General features: G+C 48.9%; 1 protein-coding gene across 2 annotated transcripts in view; it reads left to right on the top strand.

Annotated features, from left to right (window-relative positions):
* UTP4 (UTP4 small subunit processome component) overlaps positions 1-13,789 on the top strand; it is a 30,898-nt gene extending 17,109 nt beyond the window's left edge. The window contains exons 7-16 of one of the 2 annotated variants that reach the window (XM_051974722.1): positions 1,931-2,194; positions 2,866-2,962; positions 4,074-4,138; positions 6,231-6,353; positions 7,377-7,533; positions 10,113-10,219; positions 10,638-10,733; positions 11,325-11,510; positions 12,488-12,598; positions 13,590-13,789. In XM_051974722.1, coding sequence (XP_051830682.1) covers positions 1,931-2,194; positions 2,866-2,962; positions 4,074-4,138; positions 6,231-6,353; positions 7,377-7,533; positions 10,113-10,219; positions 10,638-10,733; positions 11,325-11,510; positions 12,488-12,598; positions 13,590-13,706 — 1,323 coding nt within the window. In that variant the 3' untranslated portion in view covers positions 13,707-13,789. Of the gene's footprint in view, positions 1-1,930; positions 2,195-2,865; positions 2,963-4,073; positions 4,139-6,230; positions 6,354-7,376; positions 7,534-10,112; positions 10,220-10,637; positions 10,734-11,324; positions 11,511-11,702; positions 11,990-12,487; positions 12,599-13,589 lie in introns of those variants that run through there. The other variant, XM_051974723.1, reaches the window with a different exon arrangement.
* The last annotated feature ends 1,997 nt before the right edge of the window (positions 13,790-15,786 follow it).

The raw sequence follows: 15,786 nt of genomic DNA, 5'->3' as shown, positions 1-15,786 counted from the left end.
ATCACTCTAGTATCTTTACCAAGAAAACCCTAAGTGGTTCACAAAGAATCGATGCAGCTGAAATGCCTGAGCAGCAAGGACCAGTGGGCCAGGCGCTGCACATTAAGCAGTAAGGATACAAAAAAAGGCCCAAGGTAGTCCTGCCCTGAAGGAGCTTACAGTCTAATGGGGGAAGCCAGTGCTAACGCATATATACAAAGCAAGCTATTTACAGGAAAAATTGGAAATTATTAAAAGAAGGAAAGTGCTGGAATTCAGAGAGCTTAGGGCAGGCTGCTATGGAAGGGGGGATTTGAGTTGGGACTTAAAGAGTTTGCTGTTTTTTTTTTTTTAATACTCCCTGCTGGTTCAGCCTCTAGGCAGAGATGGGGCCTGTCAACCAGACAGTTTATTGTGAGGTCTTGAGGCATTTTTTTTCCCTTTTGGTGAGGCAGTTGGAGTTAAGGGACTAGCCCGAAGCCACACAGCTAGTGATAATTAAGTGTCTGAGGCTGGGTTTGAACTCGGGTCCTCCTGCCTCCGGGGCTGGTGCTCTGTCCACTGCACTGTCTAGCTGAGTGAGAAGGGAATAAACTTAGCTAAGCTGATCACCTGATTTCTGTGCGTCTGCCTCCTCTCAGGGCAGTGACCTATAGGAAGACTCGTGGGGATGATTTCCTTCCCTATTGGTAATAACTCAGGTTTATCTTGTGTTATCTGGTTTGTGCTATGTTTTGTGTGACACAATGTCTCACAACAAGGGGGCAAGAAATATTATCTCCATTTTTACAAACGAGGAGACTGAGGCTCCGGGAGCCAAATGCCGTTGCCAGAGGTCACCCCACAAGTGTCTACCCTCGGCTTGGATCTCAGGCTTTCCAGCCGCCGGCCACAGGCTCCCTCTGTCGTGTCCCAGGCCAGTGGGGCCCTGCCGGCTCTTCACCAAGCAGAGAAGAAAGGGAGTTGCGTTCTTTAGAGCTGTGGTTGGTGGGGTTTTGAGCAATAAAATGAAAATTAGCTCAGAAATCACTTCCACCCTACATTCACTCCTTTGTGCCCAGCAGCCTCGGGCTTGCCCTCTGCAGGTGCTGGGGATGGCACCGCCCAGCTCTGCTCTGCGCTCAGGGATTTCGGCCTACTTACAGCTGCCACCTGCCCCAACATTCATCCTCCCTCCCCAAAGGTGTATAAGAGGATTTAAAGCTGGAAGGCACCTTGAGGGTCATCTGGGGTAATCTCCCATTCACAAAGGAGGAAGCTCAGGCTCCCGACTTCCATGACTTGGGTGAGACACACAGCTAGTGTGCCCTGGTCTGGCCTTCGGGCCGTGTTGCCCACTGACTCCCAGCATGCCCACGGTCTTCAGAACTCAGTGACTTAACATTGAGAGTTTCCAGGCCCCGTTTGTAATTCAGCTCGTCTTGTATTGCGGAGATCCCTGGCCGGCTTCCTCTAGGCAGAAGAATGACCCGTGTGGGTGTGGAGGACGGGTAGAGCAGGGGACAGAGGCAGAGGCTGCAGGGTCTGAGCGGGGCACTCGGTCCCTGGGCTTGGGCCCTCAGGCCAGGCCAGGGCTGCTCCAGAAGTAGCAGCAGGGGGAGCGCGGCGGGCATGAGTGGCCAGCAGAGGGTGCTGTGACCTGGCTGTTGGTGAACACTCTGCAGTTGACTCTGGCTCCATTGGCCTTGTACACTTGGGTGTTACTCTTCCTCCTCTTTTTCTTCTCTTCCTCCTCTTTCCTCCTCCTCCATCCTCCTCTTCCATTACAAGCAGCCCCTACATTTTTATCATAAATTTTAACTTCTGTCAAAGATAAACGCGTAAGAACCAAAGGCAGAAAGTAACCACAACGTCCTAAGCTGGAGTGGCCGCAGCAGAAAGGAGCCGGCTGATGGCGGCGAGCTTTCCTGAGCTGTGCTGACCGGGCTCACCGACTCTTTCCTCCTGCCAGAAAGAAGACAGCATGGTGGTGGGCACGGCCGAGGGGACCATATTCCACTTCCAGCTGATCGCCTCGAGGACGGATGGCAAGCAGAGCCAGTGGGTGAGGACAAAGCCCTTCCAGCATCACACGCACGACGTGCGCTGTGTGGCTCACAGCCCCACGGCGCTGATCTCTGGAGGCGTGGACGCCCACCTCGTGATCCGCCCCCTCATGGAGAAGGTGGAGGTCAAGAATTACGACGCGGCCTTGCGGAAAATCACCTTCCCACACGTAAGAGACCGAAACCCCCGTCCTTTGCACACCCATTCCCCATCGTGCCTGTGTCTATTCCTATAAAAACTTTTTAGACATTAGAAATTAGGCGAATGGAGGAGGTTGTCAGTGTGTTCTCAATTGCCATTATAAGAAAATAAATGCCACCTATCCTTTTAGAACTTTGGACATCTTCCCTTCTTTGAGTTAGATTCCAAATATTGTTATGACTACATATAAAAAAAGTGATTTTTATAATGACAGCAAAGATCATTTCTGTCTCCTTTATCTTTAGTTTGCGGGCCCTTTTTACAAAGTATTTATTTGGTTATCAGTTAACTATTTCTTTTCAGCTAAATTAATACTCTATTCCTATGATCCCTACCTGGGGAGGTGAGCAGGATGGGTGTTTTCTCCCTTCTGCAGGTTCAGACTTATGGAGCTGGAAGGCCCATTATCTATCCTTTAGGCAAACTCCAATATTTATTTTGTTTAGTCCAATTTTTCCTTTTCTTGTTTACATTATTCTGTTTTGAAGAATAGTTAAATTGAGCAAAAAAGAAAAACATTTTGTGAATTTGTTAATTCCCTTTTGTTCCAACTTTGTATAACGTACTGAGATGTTTTCCTTAAGCTCGTATGTGGGAAATTTAAAGAGTACTCTGATGCTGATTGTTTCTTGGCTACAGCGGCATCTCATCTCCTGTGCTAAGAAGATGCAGCTCCTCCTCTTCCAGTTTCCTCAGCGTTTGGAACTTTGGCGATTGGGAGCCACTGAAGCAGCTGGTGAGCTGAGCCCTTTCTTCTTGGGAATAAGTTATAGACTGGAGAAAAAACTCAAATCAGAGCCATGGAAAGAAAGTGTCCATTGGAATGATCTGGAAAAATGGAAATTTCTACGAAATGCATACTCTTGGGTGCCCCATGTCCTGGCCCCCACCTTCAGACCCAAGAGCCTAGCCACAGGAAGAGTAGGGAACTCAGAATCCCCAGTCTGTCTCTGCTGAGCCATAGTCCCAGGCAGGGTTGGGAAGCTGATATAGATGCCTGCTCTAGGTTTTTGGCCCTGCTATTGTTAAATGGAGACAGTGTAGGGTTTATATATACATAATTTTAAAATTGACAGGGTCACCAGGACATCACCTGGTCTTGCCCTCTTGTTTTGTAGATCTTAAGTAGCTGAAATTTAGAGAAATGACATAAACCAGATCCAGAAACTTAGAGCTCAAAAGGAGCCACCTCTTTTTACAGAGGAGGGACAGGAGCCAGGAGTGACTTGGCTTACATTGTGCACAATGGTGGGGAGCCATAAAAAGGGCTTTTAGTGCTTCTGGCTCAAAGACTTTCTCATTGATTAGAATAAAGGAATTGGGCTTCGGAAGCCCCTAAGTTCAGAGTTCTGCCTTTGGACACTAGCAAGATGACCATGAGCAGATTCCTTATGCTCTCAGAGTCTCATCTGTAAAGCAGGGGGATAATTGTATTTACTTTCACAGGGCAAATCTTGAAGAATCATGGAAATAGCAGTTATGATCTAGGTCCCTCACTGCACAAGTAAATGAGAGGACAGGCTCAATCTGCTTCCACTCTGTAGGCAGGGCTGGTAAATTCTCCTGATACAAGATCATGGGTGGAGTTGTTCCAGTTTAATGATTGGTTGGGAGAGGGTCCAGGGCGGAGCAGAAAGCTTCCCTCTCCCCTAGCCCCAGTGAGGGACCTAGCCAGTGGCGGGCCAGCCAAACAGCTGCCTCGTTCTCATAGGCCTCATCCCACTCTGGTGAGGATTCAAGGTATTTCTCATACATAATCAAGTGGTTTGAGGGAGGAAAGTGTACTTCAATCCTGTGGGGAGTAACTTCATTAAGAGGGAAATCCTTAGTGGAATTTCTTGTTCCAGGAAAGAATGAGGACATCCTTCCACTCTCTAGAAATGCAGAACATTTGCTACAGCTTAAAAAAAAGGTAAGAAACAGCTTAAGCTTAATGCACATGGCCAGAAATACAGGGTAGGAAATTACCTCATTTTACGTGTAATTCATTAATTGATTCACTGGTTCATCCAACAAATACAGACTGAGTGCCATCTCTGTGCAGTTAGCTGGTTTATCAATGGCAAGGTGTGACCTCTGTTTCTTTGACACTGTGGTGTACCAGAGCCAACTGACTTCGATGTGTCCTGTCCCCAGAAAGCTCCCACAGTCCTTCCCTCTTTCTCTCAGATCTGTTTGTCTATGAGCTTTTTCTCTACAGCATGAGAGTTCACCCAATTGGCCTCTATCTTGGAAAAGCTCCCCTCTTTGCCTGTGGGCTCCGCTCCCTCAGTCCTGTGCAGTCTGGCTCTGAGCTCATCATTAAGTCCAGCCTCCAACCCTCCCGGTTCTGGGCCCCTCCTGAGCTCTCTGCAGCCCCTGACTGGGGGACTCTCTCCCCGGGGGCTTGGTCTTGGCCCTTTCTTTCTGCACCCTTGCTGTTGGGCCTTCTGGGTCTCTGCAGGTTTGGTTACCTTGTCTTTACCAAAATGACATAGCGAGCCTTAGCCCTCGAAGCTGTCGCACTGTAAGCAGGCACTCTGCCCAAGGAACAGGCCCACCGAGCGGGCGGGCTCCCCAGGAAGCTAGGTGTAGGCTTGGGAGGGTTTGGGGCTTTACTCCCAGGACTGGGCCTGGCTGTAGGAGCACCCTGTCGTGGATCCCCGCCCTGCCCTTTTCTCCTGATCTGGTATTGGATAGAATCAGACCTGAGGGGGGGGGTGCTGGAGTTGTCCAAGGTCCCTGAGGGGAAAGGGGGGGCTGCAGTTGGTTGCAGTCCCTGGCAGGTTTTCCTGCAAGCTGGTTTACATTCATTCAGTGTCATTTACATTGATCCTCAGGTAATTTTGTGGCAGCCCTGACTCCTCTCTCACCTGCTGGGCTCCCCTCGTTTGCCCTCGTCCTTCTGCACACTCAGATGTCCCCAGCCCACTTTGGGTCCCTCCTCTCTCACCCGGATGCTATGGGGATAACCTGTGAATCATCTCCGGCTGTGTTCTCTCCCCTTTGCCGCTGCCAGGGTGACTTTCCCAGAGCCTGCCCAGGTCACTCCCCTGTTGCTTTGTGTGGCCTTCAAAGCCTTTCACGGCCTGGCTCCAGCCAGCTTTTCCGTTGGTCACTCCTGCCCTCCCCCCACTTTGCACTCCTGCAGACTGGCCTTTGCCCTTCCATGCTTTCTGCACCTTTTCCCTGACTGCCCCCCATGCAGGGGAGGCCTCGCCCCACCAGACCTGGCAGAGAACGCCACATTCCTTCGCAGAGTCCTTCTTCGTTTCCTCTTCTTTCGTTTCCTCCTCCTGCATAAAACCTTCCCGGTCCCCAGGGACTAATCCTCTTCGTTCCACCCCATCCCAAGCCCGTTGGCCTGGTGTTTGTTTCTATGTGAGTTGTGTTTATGTCCCTCATTGTTTAAGCCCGGCGTCCCCATCTCTGGCCCAGAGCCTGCTACGTGATTAGTAGGTGCTTGTGGAAGGATAGCATTTAATCCCATGCAACAGTGCAGTTTGTTGAACCCAGTAATGGAATGCATTATAGTCATAGAAAATGGTATTGAATAGTTTTCACCAGTTACATTTCAAATAGTATCATTCTTTAAAGTATATTTATAACTACCAAAACATAAAGTAAATGGCTCTAAAAGCCTCCCAAAACCATAGAATTTTAGTGTTGGAAGGGATTTCGGGCCTCCTCTATTACTCTACAGGAATCCCCTCTGCAACAGGAGATAGGAATTCATTCATTCAGCAAGCATGTGTTAGTGATCTGGCCTCTTTCTGATTTACTCCCTCCACCTCCACCTCCACCTTCTTTACCCAAACGAGGGGAAACGGTGCATTTTGTTGGATGCTGGGGGAGCAGCGCTGCTGGGATTTTCAAGCCTCTTTTTTTGCCTGAGAAGTCTTGACCTCCCAACTGCAATGACCCTTTGTTGGGATCAAGTGATAGTTCCTTGAGGCGCCCCCAAGCCAAGGTGAGCCTTCTGTTACCATTTTATTTAATGTCTTCTCTGATTCTTCCATTCTCAGGGGCCTGAGAATATCTGTTGTAGCTGTATTTCCCCATGTGGAAGCTGGATAGCTTATTCTACAGCTTCTAGATTTTATCTTTACCGGATGAATTATGAAAATAACAGTGTGAGCATCAAAAGGGTAAGTGAGATTCAACCCTACACCTTTGTCTTGTTGGAATCCCCACCTTTGAATCGTGGGCTTTCTTATCAGGCTCCTTGAGATGCCCTATGCATGTTGGTGGGCATCTGAGGCCCTGAGAAGCCCTTCGGGTCTCTTCCTGTCTTCCCCCTCTTTATTTTCATCATTGTCATCCTCCACTTTCTCTTCCTCCACCATCTACATAAAGACTTTTTACCCTCCTTATTTTCTCATTTGTTTTTATAGCCTCCCCATGATATGATTCAGGCCAGGAATATTTTTATGGGAAGCTAGGGGAAACAAGGAGAGATCCTTCTCATTGGAGAACCTGGGGCTAAGTCCCAGGAGGCCTAAAGTTCCGGGTGAGCCCCTTAGCTCCTTCGGACTCCTCATTTTTACAGATGGGGCTTAGGTGCCTGGCACACAGTAGTTGTTTAATCAGTGCTACTTGTCTTGAGTTCCATTCCAACTCTGTATTCATGCTCCTGATCCCTAGTTAGGTTACTCAGTGCTGTTTCATTCCTTTATTCAGTCATGTTTCCATGATTCCCATTCTGTTGTGAGTGGTGACATGCCCCAGAGCACGCTAGATTGGGCTTCCTAACATGTTTATGTCATGAGCCCTTTGACCATCTGGGGAAGCCAATGGACCCCTCAGAATAATGTTTTTAAATGGCACAAAATAAAATACATGGGATTACAAAAGAAAATACCGTCCTCAAAGTGTTTTTTAAAACATCAGAGACTCCCAAGTTAGGAACCGCTGGTCTGCAAGTGAATTGTGGAGCCAAGATTCTCATCTAGCTCTTAAGGATAGCATTTGACAAAAGAGTTGAGGAAGGACAAGTATGAATTAGCAGAGGGACGCTCTAGCATGTAACAGGTGCCTCACCTCAGGGCGAGATACATTGTGGAAATCTTGAAGTTCATTGGCTGTGGCAAAGTTTTTCTTTCCAAGTATTATTTCAGATGTGGAAATTCTAGAGAATGGATTGCTGACTCTTACTTTTTGCCTGCTCTCAGGTTTCAAAAGTGCCCAAGCTCCTGAATTCTGCCCTCCAGATTCTGTTCTCTGCAGACTCCACAAAGTTGTTTGTGGCCTCCAACCAAGGTTCTCTCCATGTGATCCAGCTGTCAGAGGGGAGCTTGAAACACCTGCACACCTTCCCTCCTCAGTCAGGTGAGGATTGGTTGCTGGCTTGAGCATGGTCAGAATTCTTCCCATTTCTACTCCTCACTGTCCCAGATGTTGTGGGCCCCTCCCTGCTCCATCCCCCCAGCACTCACCCAGATGGTTGCAATTTAGAGGGGGAGGAGATTTCTGCTGAATGGAGACTGAATTGGACAGATTCCGCAGCATTCTCCCTTCTTCCTCAGTGGGTTTTTTTTCCTTCCATGATTCAACCAAAGGAAAAGTTAAGTTGATGCAAAGCTCTTCCTTTGCACCACGGTGGTGGTTGTTTTTTGTTGTGTACTGGTTTTACTCAATAACTGTTACACTCATGAGCTCATTTAAGTTTAGGGAGAAAAGCAGTGGCCTCTGACCTTCTTTAACTGCTTCCCACAGTGCTTCACTCAGTAGATGGCCTGTCCTGCAGGACCTCTGGCTCGGTCTTCCGAAATGGCTGCTCAGACCCGCTCCATTTTCACCCACATCCTATTTCACACACCTGGCAGGACGTGTTATGAGATTGTTAGTGATGTATACAGGAAAGGAAACAGCAGGAGCATGCTGCTTGGGGTCTGGCTTCCCAAGGGGGGCAGAGGGCAGGACTGGAGAGTTCTGGAGGCCCCCTCTGGTCCCCTCTTGCAGCCATGACTTTGTTTAAACCATGGGTAGGTAGGTGTGACAGCAGGGACGATTTAAAGGGCTGATCATCCATTTTGTAGTTGATTGAGATTCCTTGTTTTTCTTCCCAATCTGGGTGGGGCCAGTAAACCTAAAAACCTATGATTTCTATTAAGCCAAACAACAATAGGAGCCCCTACGATGTACCCCAAATTCACATTCTTCTGTCATTCAGAACCCAGCCATCACCAAATCTCTTCAGCCCAACCTCATCTGACCATTTATTAATAATATTAACAATCCTCAGCACCTCCTTTCCATTTACTCAACCTGTGAATAATCTCTTTCTGGTTCCTCTGTTTGTAGTCTAACCTTTATCCGTCAGCAAACACTTGCTTTGAACTGGGCATGGTTGATAGGTACCAGGTATACACAAATACAAGTCTCTGCCCTCAAGGAGTTTGCGGTTTATTGGGGAACACATTTATTCACATGTATATAAACAGAGTCAGTACAAGGTGTGGTGGGGGTAAGGCATTAGAGGAAGCAATCAGGAACATCTTTCTGTGGAAGACGGCACCAGAGTTTTGAAGGAAAGAGAATTCTAAGAGGAGGGAGCACATTGTGGGTATGGAGGACTGGCAGAAGGAGCATTGGATGGGAGGAAAAGGGGGGAAAGGTCTGGCGGCTGGAAGTGAAACACAGGGAAGCCTAAGGCACGTCAAAGGGTCAGTATGGGACTGACCAGATTGCCAAGAGCCCTGGAAGCCAGATTGGCCAACAAGCAACTGTGCTCGCCCTGCCCAGTGCAAGTACATGAGTGAAAAGTTCTCGCTCATGGGGGAGCGTCCGTTCTAGTAGGGGTGGGGTGTGAATGCACAGAGAATAGGAACAAAGTGGTTAATAGAAGTTGATCTGTGAGGGAAGGCCCCAGAGTTGGGATCAGAAAGGGTTCCCTGTAGGAGGAGAGGAGGAGTCTAATGAACCACTGGAAAGAAGAGATCATAGCCCACCTTTGGGGGCTCCGGGGCAAAGGGCCGGGGTCTAGTTGGGCAGATTTCAGGGTATGTGGAAGCCCATGCAGTAAGGCTGGAGATGAGGGTTGGAGGCTATGGGGAGGGGGCCCAAGGGACCCCATCAGATGTGCACATCAAAGGACAGCCAGATAGGGAGTACAGAGGGGGACAGGGTGCCAGCCTGAGTCAGGAGGGCCTCCTAACTGTGTGACTCTCCTCCCTCTGTAAAGTTCCTTCATAAATTGATCACCCATAATTCCTCTCCTCAAAATTCTGAAGCATTATTGAGGCGACACGGTTTGACATTTGTCATTTTGCATTATTGCCTAATTCGTGCATTATTCCACCTTCTCTTTCACTGTAACTCATTGCAGAGTTGATGCTTTTGTATTAATTGTATATGGTCTGAATAAAAGTAAAGCTGAAGTCAGGGCTGCCTGATGACAGCCTAGTGTGAAGAGGGCTGGGCTCAGTCAGGAAGCTTCCTTCTTGAGATCAAGTCTGGTCCTCGGATGCTCACCAGCTGTGTGACTCTGGCCCTGCCTGCCTCAGTTTCCTCCTTTGTAAAAGGGGCTAGGGAAGGACCAAGCATCTCTATCAAAAAAAAAAAATTGGGGTCACAGAGAGTTGGACATGGAAATGACTGGTGATACTTCAAGTCAATAGAATTGAATACTTGTTTGCTACTCATTTAAAAAAAAAAAAGTGGTGGGAAAGGAGTTGGTTAAAATTGTCCACTTGCATTTTCACAATTGATCTATATGACACTGGGGTGCCAGTATGGGTTTCAGGGAGCTTGTCTCTGCCCCCTTGGGTCAGTTTCTCTTTTCTCCCTCTGGCCAGCCTGGAAGATATATTTGCAGAATTCGTGGGAAATGCAATTTTCCCTGGGCATAAGGGAGCAGAGTTCACTGGAGAAGTGAGAGATTCCTTCAAGCTCTTCTCTCTTCACAGGGACATCGGAGGCCACGACTCTGCTGGCAGCGAGCCCAGATGGGAGCTGGTTAGCTGCAGCCGGCCCCAGTAATGGAGTCAGTGTCTATGATTTGAAGCATCTGAAGGTGGGTTCAAGATTTGTTTTTAATTATAAATTTATTTTTGGTCTAGACCTAGGATTTTATTGGTGCAACTTAGGAGTCTTTGGTGGTGGGCTGCCCAGGGGCCCTTGAGCAGCGAAGTGACCTGGCCAGGGTCACACAGCCAGTATCTGGCAGAAGTGGGGCCTGATCCAGGTCTTCCACACTCGGGCCGGCTCTGCCCACATCTCCCACGGAACCTCAGGGAGCAGAATTTAGGGACAATTCAAGCCAAGTCTAAGAAAGTCAGCCTTTAGCTGCACGTGGCTGTGTCTCATGTCCAGCCCCCGACTGATGCCTCCCAGGATGGGGGTCTGCGCCGGAATCCAGGCAGGGGTTTCAGAGCAGTGAGAGCGCAGGGCATTCACGCCGCTTCCCGCCTCCTTCTCTTTGTCTTCCTCAGCCTCACTGCACAGTGCCTGCTTACAACTTCCCCGTGACAGCCCTGGCCATCGCACCTGGTACCAACAACCTGGTGATCGCGCACGCAGACCAACAGGTGGGAGACCCCTGGGGGCGGGGAGGCTGGGGTGGTCAGCGCTGACCCCGTGGGGGGCCTGGTGGCGGACAGATAGGCCGTGGGCTTGGAGTGCGGCATCGGTGAGCATGAGATAGGGCAGGATTTGGGAGACCATCTCAGCCCTTCCCTCACTTTGCACCATCCCTGCTTCTTCAACCACTTGGTGTTTGACAAACGTAGACGCAGGAAAGTTAAATTACTGGCTCATGTCACAAAAGGGCTCGGTGATGGGGGCGGCCCTCCGGACCACACTCATTCTTAGGTGGCTGGTGGGGGAGGGAGCGCTCTCTGAAATGGCTGCTCCTTATCCTATCCGAATTTCCTCCTGTTTGGCTGTCTCGGGGGGCAGACTGAATGGTCAGCAAAGCCAGAGCCCTTGTGGCCTTCTTAGCGCCCCCTGCGGAGCGGGTGGGCCCCTCCCATTTCCTCAGCATCCACCATCAAAGGGCTCGGACTCGGGACGTTTCTCCACTCTGCACGGGTGTCTGAGTTCTTTGTGATTTGCACCCAGGGAAGTGCAGGGTCCTTCATTAGGACTAAGCTTGATTCTTTTCTCGTGCTCTTTTCCAGATCTTTGAATTCAGCATCCCCCAAAAACAGTACACAGATTGGAGCCGGAAGGTTCAGAAGCAGGGGCTGCACTACCTCTGGCTAGAGAGGGACACACCCATCACCCACATCGCTTTCCACCCCCAGAAGCCCACCCACATCCTCCTCCATGACACCTACATGTTCTGCATCATTGATAAGTCCATGGTGAGTCCCTCCCTTCCTTCACGAGCTTCTTTGCCCACCTACGAAAAGGGGCCCAGGACGGGCCAGATGCAGTGATACTTGACTGAACGCCCTGGAGATTGCTGGGTAAATGCAAAGAGCTTGGGTTTGCTTTTTTGCTGAGCTGGCTCCTTCTGGGGGCAAACCAGAGCAGGGTTTTAATGTCTTGGACAGGACTGGCTTGGCCCGGGGTGACCCCGAGGGACGCTCTCCGGCTGCTGGAATTGGAAACCTCACAGCCTTCTTAGTGAGAGGCAGATGGCTGGGATAGCCGAGCAGAGCTGTGAAATCCGCCTCCCAGAATGCTCTTTTGCATCCCCAGGGTTTAGGCGGGCTGGGCTGTATTTCGGGCGCAGCCAGCTGCCGCCTTGAGTCATCCCACTGGCACGCTTTTCTCAAGGAGACGCCCGCCCCTCGGCCCGGTATTCTGCAAATAGTGCTCATCACATGAGCAAGCTCGAAGCACATGGCGGGGGTTTGTCGTGTCTGTGAACACGGGCGGGGGGGGAGGGGTACGTGGGGGAAGCAGATGGCCAGGAATGAGTGGCTCACTACAACTTCTGTGAGAGGCCCGCCTCCGGGGCTGAGGGGGGCTCTCGTGTGGGAGAGCTGGCTGGCAAGTGCCTCAGGAGGGGAGCGAGACCGGAAGGACTCCCCCGCTGGGCCCAGACCCAGCTAGGTCCCAAGGAGATCGCCCAGGTTCTCCCGGGGGGCAGCAGCATGGGGTCGCTAGTTTTCTCCCTGACAGGGTCCCTGGCCAGGCTGACCTTTGATCTGATTAGGGGGTCCGGCCATTCTCAGGCACAGCCTGGGAAGAGGGGCCAGAAGCATGTGACCGTTGGGTCATTAACATTCAGTGTGGTCACCGACCTGTTCAGGAGATGACGAGCAGAAACTAAGAATAATGAAGGCTTGACATGTATTGCTTTTTTTTTTTTTTTTTTTTTTTTGGTCTTTAGCCACTTCCAGATGACAAAACTCCCTTGTTCAATCAGCTTTCCTTACGGGAGGCCTCTGAAAACGTCAGAAGGCGCCATGCCCACGCCTTCAAGATCTCTAAGAAATTTCAGGTGAGTCTCTTCAGGGCAGTGACTCCAGGCTGGGGCGCTAATGATTTAATGAAGAAAGTAAAGATGCTGTAGTCCAGGCAGCAAAACCCTGACACACTATTCCAAGACGTGAGATTTCAGGGTCCTAGGGCAAAAGGAACTTCCGAGATCATCCAGTCCGTCCCCCTCCTTTTAAACTGTCTGGAGGATCGGGAATTCATTTATTTAATTATTTATTTAAATTTTATTTTATTTATTTTTGGCTTCTTTGTATCTGAGTGGTACAAAGGCTAAAAGCCTCAAAGCCCTCAATTAAAGGTGTTGTAGATGTTGCATCTATCTTAATGTAGTCCTTTTAAAGTTGGCGGTCTTGGGATAGGAAAAAGGAACTTTTTTTAGAGGCCTGCAGTGAGCCAGTGCTAGGCACAGAGTCCGATACCTGTGCAACCAAGAAGTTAAGGATTTCCGTCTACCTCCGCCAAGGCTCCTTACAACTCAGACAAAGGTGTTTTCTTCCTCAGTTAACATTTAATTTTCTCTAGTAGGTATATCCTCTTGGGATCCTCAATTTGGAGCTAGGAGGGAGCTCAGAGTTCTGTAACTAAAAGACAAGGACACTGAGCCCCAAAAAGGTTCATTGACTTTGTCCAAGTCACCAGGCAGATGGCTGGCATGTATTCCCACTTAACAGTTGAGGAAGTAGGCAGAGATTAAGTGACTTGTTCAGTTCACATTTCCCTAAGTGAGGTAAAATTTGAACTCGGGCCTTCCTGACTCCAAGCCCAGCACATTTCTCTGCTGGGCCACCAGCTGCCTCTCACCTGGCGAAATTTCAATGGGAGCAATCCCTTATGGGTAAATCTGTGCCCCACAGCTGACATTTTAGTCTTGGGAGGAATTGGTTCAGTCCTAGGGCAGGAGGAATCTTGGGAGACATTTCACTAGGTGGGCTCCTTTTGACGGGGCTGGTGGGAGCTTCCCTCGGGATCATTGTCCTCTCTATGACTTGCAGCCCCTCCTCTTCATGGACCTGTTGGATGAAGGCACATTGGTGGCAGTGGAACGGCCTTTGGAAGACATCATTGCTCAGCTTCCACCACCCATCAAAAGAAAGAAATTTGGAACTTAAGTGGAGCTGTGTGGTTCCTTCCCTGAACTGGCTGACCTGTTCTTTTCCTAGAAATCATGATAATAAAACAAAGTTATTCTTTAGGGCTCTGCCATCACGAATGTTATTTGCCCTCCTTTTTTAGCTGCCAGAAGACAAGGTCAAGACTTGCATCTCAAGCTCAAGTTGTGACCAGTGTGCACGAGTGCAGGCTTTGTGGTCCTGATGAAGGGACTCTCTGGGCCCCCTCTTCCCTGCAGAAGAGGGCTGCCTCGGCTCTTACAGGAAGGTTGAGAGTGCAGAGTCCTCCTGCCTCTGTCGACTCTCAGCCGCTTCATCTTGCAAGGTCCTTCTGCAAAAAGGGACGCCTTGGCTCCCGGTGCTCGCTTACCGCAGGCTGGTGAGGCTCCCGAGAGAGCCGGGTGGGTTTCACTCCAGTCTGGGGTTCAGCTCCCAAACTGACTAAGACGGGCTTTTTTCTGAAAATGAAAGTTTCTGGCCTTCCCAGAGTTAACTTTTTAAATGCCAGTATATAAACATTACTTTGGGAAGTGAGCTCTCTTAACAGTGTTTCCTCATTCATTTACCAGCAGAGTGTTGGACAGAGACCAAAGATTTGGGGGAGGGGCAGAGGGAGTAGGGAAGAAAAACAGACCGTATATTTCATTTCTGCCTCTTTCTTCTCTGCCTGATCTGGCTTCTTATTCCCAGAATGCTAGTAACCTTCTCATTGGAATTTGTTCTCCTAACTAGAAAATGAATATCCCTAAGTAATTTGAATTCAGCAAATAGATTTCTGTCTGTACCGTGGCCTCCACCATGGGGGTCAGGAGGGTGTGAGGCTTCTTGATGACACCATTGGGTGGAGTAATGCTTAAAACATTTTAGATTGTCATGTTTATGTGCAGCTTGCCCCAGGGCTCTGTTCTGGAAAGGGAAAACACATCCACTATCCTGGAGTAGGATGGACCGGAAAGTAGGATGGCTAATAACACAAATCCAGAGATTAGGTAACCGGCAGTTTGGGAAGAGCAAAGAGACCCAGTAATTCAATTTGCTCCACTTATTTCCAGTGGTGATTGTCTTCATTTAAATCTATTAGCTCTTTATGGTTCATGAAGAATGGCTTCTTTCTCCCTCTCCTGTGGTTCAGTCATTCCCATCATGTCTGATTCTGATCCCATTTGGGATTTTCTTGGCAGAGACACTGGAATGGTTTGTCATTTCCTTCTCCAACTCATTTGACAGATGGGCAAACTGAGGCAGAGTGGAGTGACTTGTCTGGGATTACATATTGTGTGAGGCTACATTTAAATTAGATCTTGTTGACTCCAGATCTAGTGCTATTCTCTATCTAGATTATTTTCCATCACTGAGGTTGGGGGTGCCTCTCTTAGAAGGGGTTGGGTTCCTAGTCGCTGGAGGCCTTCAAGCCCTGTGCAAAGGTCTATACAGATCCCATTGGATCATTTGAAGGGATTCCTACTCAGATGTATCCTAGACCATGGGATCCCTGAGATGCCATCTAGCTCCAGTATTTCAGTTTGGGTCATTCTGATTCATTTGATATATGAATGTTATATATCATATAAATATGTTAATAATTATTGGTAGGTTAATATATAATTCACATAATATAATAAACAGGTAAATAAGGCTTGGGAAGAGGCTTCCTCCAGCCCTGGGTTACACATGTTTCCTATGGTATTTTGTATGACTAAAACCTAATTTCAGCACCTCTTCCCTATGGAGGATATATTTGTATCCTAGGAAGGGAAAAGAATCCCCTAAATGTTGATTTGCCTCCTGCTACCACATCCTCTGCTATAGAAAAGGGTTTAAGATAGAATTTGATGATTTGAACTTGGACTGATTCTTGACTTGCCAGAACTTGGGCTAATTCCGGAAGTTGTACAATATCTGTCTCCAGTTTAAAAGCTTTTCTTTACCTATCGACAACAGGTGGCTTGGATGTGGGTGATTTGGCCCTCTGGATTCAGAGAGAAAGGAGCAGGGAACAAATAAGTTCATTTGCTGATGTGCAGAGTTCTCTGCAAGCACTCAGCTTGCTTCTCTCCATTCTAAATCATGAGGCAAGTGA

Source organism: Antechinus flavipes, chromosome 2, assembly GCF_016432865.1.
Source record: "Antechinus flavipes isolate AdamAnt ecotype Samford, QLD, Australia chromosome 2, AdamAnt_v2, whole genome shotgun sequence".
NCBI lineage: Eukaryota > Metazoa > Chordata > Mammalia > Dasyuromorphia > Dasyuridae > Antechinus > Antechinus flavipes.
This window is presented reverse-complemented; position numbering and strand designations above follow the sequence as displayed.